The sequence below is a fragment of the Triticum dicoccoides genome, chromosome 1B (assembly GCF_002162155.2).
Source record: "Triticum dicoccoides isolate Atlit2015 ecotype Zavitan chromosome 1B, WEW_v2.0, whole genome shotgun sequence".
Lineage (NCBI taxonomy): Eukaryota > Viridiplantae > Streptophyta > Magnoliopsida > Poales > Poaceae > Triticum > Triticum dicoccoides.
The window spans coordinates 70,907,862-70,920,059 of NC_041381.1; the positions used below are offsets into that span (position 1 = coordinate 70,907,862).

Genomic DNA, 12,198 nt, shown 5'->3' on the forward strand with positions numbered 1-12,198 from the left:
GTGTGTAAATCTGGCTTACACCCATTGTATTCGAACGTTAGGATCTATCACACCCGATCATCACGTGGTGCTTCGAAACAACGAACCTTCATAACGGTGCACAGTTAGGGGGAACACTTTCTTGAAATTATTGCGAGGGATCATCTTATTTAAGCTACCGTCGTTCTAAGCAAATAAGATGTAAAACATGATAAACATCACATGAAATCAAATAGTGACATGATATGGCCAATATCATATTGCTCCTTTGATCTCCATCTTCGGGGCGCCATGATCATCTTCGTCATCGGCATGACACCATGATCTCCATCATCGTGTCTTCATGAAGTTGTCACGCCAACGATTACTTCTACTTCTTGGCTAACACGTTTAGCAATAAAGTAAAGTAATTTACATGGCGTTATTCAATGACACGCAGGTCATACAAAAAATAAAAACAACTCCTATGGCTCCTGTCGGTTGTCATACTCATCGACATGCCAATCGTGATTCCTATTACAAGAACATGATCAATCTCATACATCACATATATCATTCATCACATCCTTTTGGCCAAATCACATCACAAGGCATATGCTGCAAAAACAAGTTAGACGTCCTCTAATTGTTGTTGCAAGTTTTTACGTGGCTTCTATAGGTTTCTAGCAAGAACGTTTCTTACCTACGTAAAACCACAACGTGATATGCCAATTTCTATTTACCCTTCATAAGGACCCTTTTCATCGAATCCGCTCCAACTAAAGTGGGAGAGACAGACACCCGCTAGCCACCTTATGCAACTAGTGCATGTCAGTCTGTGGAACCTGTCTCACGTAAGCGTACGTGTAAGGTCGGTCCGGGCTGCTTCGTCCCACGATAGCGGCGAAGCAAGATAAGACTAGTAGTAGCAAGAAAATTGACAACATCTACGCCCACAACAAGTTTGTGTTCTACTCGTGCATAGAAACTACGCATAGACCTAGCTCATGATGCCACTGTTGGAGAACGTAGCAGAAAATAAAAAATTTCTACGCTTCACCAAGATCAATCTATGGAGTCATCTAGCAACGAGAGAGGGGAGTGCATCTACATACCCTTGTAGATCGCGTGCGGAAGCGTTCAAGAGAACGGGGTTGAGGGAGTCGTACTCGTCATGATCCAAATCATCGGAGATCCTAGCGCCAAACGGACGGCACCTCCGCGTTCAACACACGTACGGTTGGGAAGACGTCTCCTCCTTCTTGATCCAGCAAGGGGGAAGGAGAGGTTGATGGAGATCCAGCAGCACGATGGCGTGGTGGTGGATGCAGCATCGATCTCGGCAGGGCTTCGCCAAGCACAGAGAGAGGGAGAGGTGTCACGGGAGGGAGAGGGAGGCGCCAGGGGCTAGCGTGCGCAGCCCTCCCTCCCCCCTCTTTATATAGGGGTCCAGGAGGGGCGCCGGCCCCTCTAGATCCCATCTAGATGGGGGGGGGGGCGGCGGCCAAGGGGGGTGGCTTGCCCCCCAAGCCAAGTGGGTGCGCCCCCACCCCTAGGGTTTCCAACCCTAGGCGCAGGGGGGCCCAAGGGGGGCGCACCAGCCCACCAGGGGCTGGTTCCCCTCCCACTTTAGCCCACGGGGCCCTCCGGGATAGGTGGCCCCACCCGGTGGACCCCCGGGACCCTTCCGGTGGTCCCGGTACAATACCGGTGACCCCCGAAACTTTCCCGATGGTCGAAACTGGACTTCCTATATATAAATCTTCACCTCCGGACCATTCCGGAACTCCTCGTGATGTCCGGGATCTCATCCGGGACTCCGAACAACTTTCGGGTTACCGCATACTAATATCTCAACAACCCTAGTGTCACCGAACCTTAAGTGTATAGACCCTACGGGTTCGGGAGACATGCAGACATGACCGAGATGCCTCTCCAGTCAATAACCAATAGCGGGATCTGGATACCCATGTTGGCTCCCACATGCTCCTCGATGATCTCATCGGATGAACCACGATGTCGAGGATTCAATCAATCCCGTATACAATTCCCTTTGTCAATCGGTACGTTACTTGCCCGAGATACGATTGTCGGTATCCCAATACCTCGTTTAATCTCGTTACCGGCAAGTCACTTTACTCGTACCGTAATGCATGATCCCGTGACCAGACACTTGATCACATTGAGCTCATTATGATGATGCATTACCGAGTGGGCCCAGAGATACCTCTCCGTCATACGGAGTGACAAATTCCAGTCTCGATTCGTGCCAACCCAACAGACACTTTCGGAGATACCCATAGTGCACCTTTATAGTCACCCAGTTACGTTGTGACGTTTGGCACACCCAAAGCACTCCTACGGTATCCGGGAGTTGCACAATCTCATGGTCTAAGGAAATGATACTTGACATTTGGAAAAGCTCTAGCAAAACGAACTACACGATCTTGTGCTATGCTTAGAATTGGGTCTTGTCCATCACATCATTCTCCTAATGATGTGATCCCGTTATCAATGACATTCAATGTTCATAGTCAGGAAATCATGACTATCTGTTGATCAACGAGCTAGTCAACTAGAGGCTCACTAGGGACGTGTTGTGGTATATATATTCACACATGTATTACGATTTCCGGATAACACAATTATAGCATGAACAATAGACAATTATCATGAACAAGGAAATATAATAATAACCATTTTATTATTGTCTCTAGGGCATATTTCCAACAGCTACCTACCAGCGCATGATTCAAACATGCCTGAAAAAGCAAATAGGAAAAACAGTCAAAGCATACGTGGACGACGTGGTCATCAAAACAAGCGCATGAAGCTCTTTCCACCTGTCAGACTTTTGATTGCGTTGACGAGTGCATGAAGCTTAACACTTTGCATCAACTTTAATAAAGGATTGTGTGCATCACTATGATGTACAGGCCTATGGTTTGGACCTCCTTTTGAAAGAAAAAAAACTGGATGGACCCCTGAGTGAAAACAAGACTTGTGAAGCTAGCATCGGCACCGCTAACAAAATGAGTACCTACCTCTATATGAGCGTTTGGATGTACATGCTGTGAGGATTTTGTAGCCACCAACAATCTTAGCACGAAATCGACAAAATCTGCAAGCTGAAGGGGAAGACTTGCTTGGTCACCGAGTCCAAACCTACTACTGCACATGTATGCATAGTCGCCGCTGACTACAACTTGTTTCTAGTGTGGGTGCTACAAGTGGAGTAGCCCTGGCAACGGGACAAAACTGACAACGCGTATCCTTGCGCGTCCGTCCGAGGCAACGAGACAGAGCGCAGTCAGTGTAGAAGCCCAAAAGACCCACCCAAGTCCTAACAAAACAAGTCTTCCTGCACACCGCGTCTTCATCAGTGTCGAAACCTCCAACGAAGCTGCTGCTCTGCTTTCTCGCTCGTCCAACCTCTTTGATTCTGGCCATATATATACGGATTGCAGCCTTGCGGCGAAGAGCACTCTGCTTCTCATCCACTGCAAGCTCCACGCCTCCACCTCCACACACAAAGAGACGCAGCAGCCAGCTTAATATGACGCACAAGATCGTGATCGCGGTGCAGATGGCGAGCAGCAGGTGCCGGTCCAGGGCGCTGGCGCTGGTGGCGGCCACGCCGGGAGTGGACTCGGTGGCGCTCGCCGGGGACGGCAAGGACCAGGTGGTGGTCGTCGGCCACGGCGTCGACTCCGTCAAACTCGCCAGCGCGCTGCGCAGGAAGGTCGGCCACGCGCAGCTGCTGCAGGTCGGCGACGCCAAGAAGGAGGACGGGACGAAGCCGCCGGCCGCCGTGGTCGAATACTACCCGTACGGCTACTACTACCCATCGCAACCGGCGCTGGTCAACTTCTTCTACGAGCAGCAGCACTACCCTGCTGTTGCTGCCGTCGAGGCGTACGGGTACCCATGCTCGCGGCCGGAGCCGGGCACCTGCTCAGTAATGTAGAGCACATCACATGCTGATAGTGATAGGGTAGTAGCTTGATTACTTGTATAGACTTTTGCCTGCGACCCGCAGCTGAAACAGCAGAGTTTCTGACAAAAAACAAGCGGACCGTCAGCATGACAAATCCGGTTTCGAGTCCAACAAAATCTGTCACGCGCCCGAAAAATGAATATGAGTTATACAACATGGCGCGTGACAAATCTTCTGCTAACTCCGTAATCGGCAGGCGTCACCTCTCAACCTCACCGCTGGTCTATTCACATGTGTGTAGACGGGGAAACAAAGTAATCAAGTTTGCTAAAAGTTTGAGATTGGCAAAGAATTCTACCAATTTTAGATGTTTCAGCTGCCAAGCTCACACGTTATTACCTCAAATGTTTCTTTGTAATACTAAGATTGAAGATGAATAGATTGAAAGTTTTTTCCGCAAAAAAAAACAAAAAAAAGCTCACACGTTATGGAGATAGAAGGATGGTTCACAGGTGTCTTGTCATGCAGGTATGCAACATCACACTGCAGGATGAATGTGTCGCTATTGCTTCAAGATGCTTCTAACCGGACCTGCAAGAATATGCTGGCATGTCTCGTGCTCGTAGGATGATCGCACCACACCACATTTCTTGTCTTGTACTCCCGCCGTCCCAAAATAACTGTCTGAACTTTTATAACCAATTAATTGAAAGATGTTGTTATTCGTTAAGGTTATCATGAAAATAATTAGAAGGAAGCTGGATAAAATAAAATCTACCTCGGATGACTGTTTCTTAGGGGTCTTTATGAGAAAATCATACTTAAGGTCATGGTGAAAGAAACTACAGATATATTGTTAGCAGGGAAAGACCACAAATCTTGGATATCAATCCTTGACTCCAACAGTCCAACTCTTGAACATTTGGTGAAGGTGTGGGAAAATCATATTCATTGTTGTACATAGGGAAATGAGTTTGCTTTTCTTTTATCAACACCTAAAAGAGCCCTGCCTCAAGGCCAGTTCGTTTCACCTCTCAATTCTCCAGAATCTGATTCTGCGAATCTGCCCACAAAATCATCTGCCGGCTTGGTGAAGACTGGGCCAGGCGGAGAGGAGACGGGCGAGCGGGCGCGGTGAAGACACTCCACCACAACACCAATGCACTGGCATGTAATTTGCCGGGAGAAACCCCTTAAGAGGGCAGATAAACTGCCGGGAGAGCAATTCTCCCGACAGATAGAACTGCCACAAGAACGGCTGCCGGGGATTACTTTCCCCGGCAGATAAACTTTTCCCGACAGTTTCACTGCCCCCACACATGTATTTCCCGGCAGTTAGTTTTCTCCCGGCAGATTGGCCATGGCACAAAAACTGCAGTTATCGGCAGTTATGCCTTCACGTTGATTTCGCTAGCAAAAGCAAATTGATGTGGGCAACAAATCGCTTATTCAATATGCATTCACTTTGTTCAGGCAATCAAGACAAATGACACTATTTATACATAATTTACAAATGGGGCTCATCCTAAAACTTAAACTTCATCGATAAACATAACGACCAAATACATATGTTTCTAGAAACGACCATATATAAGGATGTTGTGCAACAAAAGGAAAATTATATATGTTTTTGGATGTGACATACGACCAAAATGAGCATATGGTGGCTTCTATGCTAAACAAGCAACCAAAATTAGCTTTCCCCATGGTTGTAATGTTCCCAACACCACGAGGCCCTAATCATTCAAAATGCTAATAGTTTTTTTTTTCTCGAATATGCACGAGTGTGCATATCATATATTAAAGAAGAAAGGCAAAGAGTGCCTCCACCATAGTTACAGGGTTCTTATTAGATGCTAATCCTCCTCACTCACCCACCTCTCTACCCAAAAATGCTAATTGTTTACTGCTTTAACTTCCGCTAGCCTCTCGCTCTTGTGCTTCAGCATTGTCTCCTTCTCTTCCTTTTTCTATTCTTTTTCCTGGAAAGATAAATTTATGGCACATTGGGATTGACACATTAGATGTGAAGTAGATAAGCATGTAACTGAAAAATGCAGTTTTTCCCATGCATATTTGTACATATTTGATACATAAATAAACTCAATTAGACCATAAGTCAAGCTGCATGTATGCACAGACGAAGACAACAAATTTTGCAGACAAAGGAAGGTAAGAATCTGGCATGAACTTTTCTACACATTGTGCTGCAACTTAAGCATATGTTCTTTTTTTCATTTGTATGCAGTATATTTAACGGTTGAAACAACTACTGATGTTGATATTGGTGCCATCGTAAAAGTATCTATGTGAATAGTTCATCTTAACATGTAAATGTATCTAAGAAAGAACTCCATTTTTTCTGCTACCGCTCTGTTTCCTTGCATCATTCTGGAACATGGTTCCTAGATATTCTCAAAAGGGGATGATATTCTTTGCAAGTCCTTGTCATAAATATCTTTTCTTACCTGGAGATGATGCTTTGACTGCATATGTTGAGACCAGGCTGCACAAAGGCCTCCATGTTGAATTGGCTCAATGAACCACATCTGTCTTTATGCAGCAATTGCCCATTGGCTAAGTTTCTGCATTGCTGCAGATGCCTGTAAGAACATACCAATCTTAGACAGATTCAGCATTCAGCAGACCAATAAAATTACAGTAGCTGAAACATGTGCAAAAGCAAAGTATAGTCAGAAGTTCATGATATATGTACAATTTAGGTCATGGTAGATTGTATCTAGAGGGAGCTGAGCGAGCAGCGGCCGGAGCATGAAGGTGGCTCTCGAGGAAAAGGATCGGAGAGAGCTCCTTCCATCGTCGAAGAACAGAACACACAGCAGACCTGAGTTTTTGCAAAGAGAGCCTTGGCTCAGTGGTTGGGTTTGCGGTTGTGCATCCCAACAACCTGAGTTCAATTCCTAGAATCGACAGGTGATGCACAGGGGTTTTCCTCCGTTTATCTCTATTCCTAATGTCCGAGTTGGTGAATAATATCCAAGGTTTATTTTTGCTGGTTTTTTCCGTCATCCCCCACCCCATCGAACGATACCTCCACCAGTTAATCCCACCTCACCAATTTTTTCCTCTCCCCTGCAAAACCGATGGATATAAAACCAGGGAGAAAAACAACACAAAAAAAACACGCTTTCCTAATCTACCCCTCACCATGCTTTCCTAATGTATCTATCTAATCTAATCAATCTATCAATTTATATTCAAAACAGATCTTTCCCTTGCACGCTTTCCTTCATTGTTTGGGTGAGGAGAGGAAAAAAATCAATCAATCCATATTCAAAACAGATCTTTCCCTGGCATATTCAAAACAGATTGCAGCCTTGCATCGAAGGGCACTCTGCTTCCAACCCACTGCAAGCTCCACCTCCACACACAACCAGACGCGGCAGCCAGCTTAATATGACGCAGAGGATCGTGATCGCAGTGCAGATGGCGAGCAGCAGGTGCCGGTCCAAAGCGCTGGCGCTGGTGGCGGCCACGCCGGGGGTGGACTCGGTGGCGCTGGCCGGGGACGGCAAGGACCAGGTGGTGGTCGTCGGCCACGGGGTCGACTCCGTCAAGCTCACCAGCGCGCTGCGCAGGAAGGTCGGCCACGCGGAGCTGGTGCAGGTCGGCGACGTCAAGAAGGAGGACGGGAAGAAGCCGGCGGCCGCGGCCGTGGTCGAATACTACCCGTACGGCTGCTACTACCCATCGCAACCGGCGCCGGTCAACTTCTTCTACGAGCAGCAGCACTCCGCCGTCGAGGCGTACGGGTACCCATGCTCGCGGCCGGAGCCGGGCACATGTTCGGTAATGTAGAGCACATCACATGCTGATAGGGTAGCGCGTTGATTACTTGTATGGACTTTTGCCGGTCGTACTTGACGATCAAGAGCTCGGCACCTCTCAAGTTTTCATGGTGGTATCGGACTTTGAGGAAGGAGTATCTACTAAGGTTCAGCTAGCTGCTGTGTCGAGTTTCAGTTAGTTAAGCTTCCTTCGATTTCGGGTCTTGTGTTCTCAAAGAGCAGAGTTTCTGACAAAAAAAACAAGCGGACCGTCAGCATGACAAGTCCGGTTTCGAGTCCAACAAAAATCTGTCACGCGCCCGGAAAATGAATATGATTTATACGACATGGGGCGTGACAAAATCTTCTGCTCAACTCCGTAATCGGCAGGCGGCAGCCCTCAATTCAGATGGTTACAACAAATCTGTATAATGGTAACGGTTATCTGGAGACGGGGAAACAAAGTAATCGCGTTTGCTAAAAGTTTGAGATTGGCAAAGAATTTTACCAATTCGAAATATTTCAGCTGCCAAGCTCACACGCTATTACTTCTAGTATTCTCTATACTACCAAGATTGAAGATGAATAGTTTGAAAGTTTCTCCCGCAAAAAAAGAAGAAGCTCACACGTTATGGAGAAAGAAGGATGGTTCACAGGTGTCTTGTCATGGAGGTATGCAACATCACACTGCAGGATGAATGTGTCGCTATTTCTTCAAGATGCTTCGAACCGGATCTGCAAGAATATGCTGGCCTGTCTCGTGCTCGTAGTATGATCACACCACACCACATTTCTTGTCTTGTAGCATGATCGTCAGGGGCAATATATACCAGAATGGCCAAGCACTTTGCAAAAATTAAAAATGATGGCCAGGAACGAGTGCTTTGCTTAATAGTGGAAAACAGCCGTGCTGCAAACGACTAACACTACAGGTAGTTGCAGAGGTGCTAAGCTCCGTGCGAGAGCAATTTCATCATTCTAAATTAGAAAAAACATGTCGCTGTTTGAACTATTATAACCAATTAATTGGAAAGATGTTGTTATTCAAGGTTATCATGAAAATAACTAGATGCAAGCTGGATAAAATAAAATCTACCTGGGATGACTGTTTCTTAGGATATGAGAAGATCATACTTAAGGTCATGGTGAAAGAAACCATAGATATATTGTTAGCAGGGAAAGACCACAAATCCTGGATATCAATCATTGACTCCAACAATCCAACTCTTGGAACATTTGTTGAAGGTGTGGGAGAATCATATTCATTGTTGTACATAGGGAAATAAGTTTACATTTTTTTAATTAGCACCTAAAAGAGCCCTGCCTCAAGGCCAGTTCGTTTTATCTCTAAATTTTCCAGAACCTGATTTTGTGAATCTGCCCACAAAATCGTTTGCCGGCTTGGTGAAGACTGGGCCGGGCGGAAAGGAGACGGGCGGGCAGGTACGATAAAGACAGCTAACCTGGCGTACGGGATGATGCGGCGGAGTAGGGTGATTGCTGCAAACGAATTTGACAGCGGTAGGTCAGGGTCGCCGGTTAGAGGCGGGAACTGTAGCTCGAGGGCTCACGCGGCTGGTACGGTGAGACAAACGCGAGGGGGAGCGGATCGGGAGAGATGTTAGGGTGTGTTTTCGGTCTCTGTTAGTCTAGACCGAGTAACAATTTCGATGTAAATTGGTTGTCAAATAGGGGTAGTAGTTCAAAACGAACTGGCTATGAGGGATCGCCCACTTCTTTACTCATATACAACAGAATTACATAACAATTTATACCACGAAACTCACGTGCAGCATCACTATTTATAATAAACTTTAATACTTGTTTAAAAGTCTTTTCTTAATTACAGACTTACAGTCGTAGCTAATTGCTATGGTAAGTTAAACTACATTTTTCTTTACAATTTTCAATATAATATGGCTTAAAAATATTTAAATCAATTCCACTTAAATGTGCTAATATCAGAACAGAAAAATTACATGCCTTTTTGAATTAATTTATGAATCTTGCAGTAATATAGGTATATGTATGTGTGGTTTACTATCCAAATAAACAATTATAAATATTGTGGTGTAAAAATGTATTTGATAGCCATGTTTATAATTAGATATATCTAAATAGAAAAGTCTGGAGTACACAAGATGTTTAGAAGAAGCTTTCTACCTAATAATTGACACGTGTTTTATTCATTTTTACTGATCAACTGATTCTAATGTAATATCATGGGTTCAATAATTTTAGAAATATCACACCGTCGTTCCATGTTGAACTAACAGTAACTCTTCATCCCGCGGCCTGGCTTAAGAGGCCCTTTTCGTCCACGTATAGGCTGAATAGTGACTCTTTATTTGCACAGAAGCTCAAGAGGCACTCTTCACTCCAAGCCCACGGATGACACGGATTATGATGCGCGCGACCAATGACAACAATAGGGTGAATGTTTACAAGGTTAGGAATATCTAGATGAATAGATGGATGAGAGTAATTGAAAAATTTCTCACCAAGCACGATGTAGGCTTGTGAGTTGTGACGGGCGATGTACATTGAAAGGCAAAATTTAGGCCCTATTCAGAATCGATCCGCTCCGCGGAGTTGTGCAGCTCGGTTTTGGCAGCTCCGTCAAAGTGAGCTGCAGTCTCGTCCGCTCCGGAAGCGGAGTTAGAGGAGCGGAGATGAACCGAACACTCCCTTATTTTTCACGATGCACAATTCAAGTTTGGTCTGAATAAAATTTCTCGTCATTGATACGGTCCTGATGGCATGGCAGGGACACGAGTTTGCCTTAGCTTACTGTAGGTGTAGTCCTTTTGTTTCGGGTCCGAAGCAAAGGAAGATTGCGTCATGACCATACACGAAAAGGGCACCTTTGGCCCATAAGCAGATGAACAGTCACTCTTCGTTCGACATGGGACCGACGAAGTGATACTTTTGATTTTTTTTAATCAGGACCATAATTTTGATATTGTGTAAAAAACATTATAACAAAATTCCAATAACTGAATTGACCACTCAATGCAAACGACACTTCTGAAGCTACCAAGAGCATTTTTTGCAAGGGGAAAAAACTTTAATTACTCAAGGAGGCCTCTCGGCCTTAACCAAGTTTATAAGAAAGTCCGGTCCTCCTACGAACCAGACTGCCGTATGTGGGGTGCTACGGCCATATGCGGCCAACTCATGACTCACGGTATTCTGCCAACTGCTACACTGCACGAATACAAGCTCTCTAGCATGACGGCGTGCTAAGCTGCTAATCTCTTCGACGAGAGAGCGGTGTTGTGACATGTCTGTTGTTGGTGCTTTGAGCATCGCGACCGCCTCCCGCAGCTGACACGTAGCGGAGCGGAGCTCAAAGCAACAAGGCCAGTCCCAAATCCCGTTTTCTTCTTCAGTGCCGACGCTCCGCCCTACCCTCCGGTGCTCGCTGCTAGATCCGCCGCAACTCTCTTCCCCCTTTGTCGTAGAAGGGCAGCTGCTCCGCCCCTGCTCTATTTTCCGCCCATGGCTGTGCTTCTCGGCAGGTCGGAAGCTCGCCCCGGCTTTCCGTCCACGCTCACCGATGCCTCCGCTGCATGCACCATCGACTCCGGCTTCAAGTTCCGTACTGTCGCCGAGTACACTGTCTTCGTCAAGGCGACTAAGTCGTAGCAGCGAGTGCCATGGAGCCTGGTGATGAAAACTATTGTAATCTTAATTTAGGATCTCTGAAGTACAGTACATAGGAAGTATGACAGAGGGGATCCTGTTCCGATGGATGATGATACTTTCGGATTTGAGTGCTAGAAGATGCGGCCGTAATTTGTGGTTTTGCTATCTGCTGCAACTCTTTGGAGGGTCAATTACATCGATTTTATACCAATTTTGTGGTTGTGAAATTAAGCAATCAAAGATTCTGGGAGAAAAAGTCACGCCTAGGATCTGAACCTGTGTAGTGTGCCCGTTAAGAATGCGCCGGTGCAAGCGGGGACATCGATGAGGGAGGCCATGAAACGCAACAAGCAGAGTTGTGCCGCCATGGGAGAGCTGTCGGGCCGCAGAGGAGGATGGTCGTGGACGGCGGGGGAGAGTAGACGGCACCGGAGACAGGAGATTTCAGTACTTATTGCTGGGAATCAGAGGATAAGTACCCCCAATTGCTTTGAGATCCGTTCCGCTACGTGTCAGCTGCGGGAGGCGGTCTCACCATCGCGACTATACGACCCGGTCGTGCAGGATTCTTTTCCGAATTTAGCCACCTCCGACGAAGCTGCTACTCTGCTTTCTCGCTATATAGTACTCCTATATACTAGAAGCATACACGTGCTTTGCCGCGCCGGGTTTTTCATGGCTGAGAAATTTACACGTAGCGGAACTGATGTTAGTTGTAGAGAATGATTTGGTGCATCGATGATTGATTGATCGTGCACTAGGCACATATATATAGGTACAAAGGGTGCGATCGGTATCTTGTCTCCTAAGATATACGTACATACAGAGGGAGACATATACTACAGGTACTACAAACATGACCCATAC

The 12,198-nt window shown here is 46.2% G+C and overlaps 2 protein-coding genes across 2 annotated transcripts; both read left to right on the plus strand.

Annotated features, from left to right (window-relative positions):
- Positions 1-3,459: 3,459 nt before the first annotated feature.
- On the plus strand, positions 3,460-4,291 carry LOC119301566 (disease resistance protein Pik-1-like). The gene has a single exon (XM_037578563.1). It carries the CDS (start codon positions 3,515-3,517, stop codon positions 3,923-3,925), a length of 411 nt encoding a protein of 136 aa, XP_037434460.1. The 5' UTR covers positions 3,460-3,514; the 3' UTR covers positions 3,926-4,291.
- A 3,021-nt stretch (positions 4,292-7,312) lies between these two features.
- On the plus strand, positions 7,313-7,714 carry LOC119350162 (disease resistance protein Pik-1-like). The gene has a single exon (XM_037618126.1). It carries the CDS (start codon positions 7,313-7,315, stop codon positions 7,712-7,714), a length of 402 nt encoding a protein of 133 aa, XP_037474023.1.
- Positions 7,715-12,198: the final 4,484 nt, after the last annotated feature.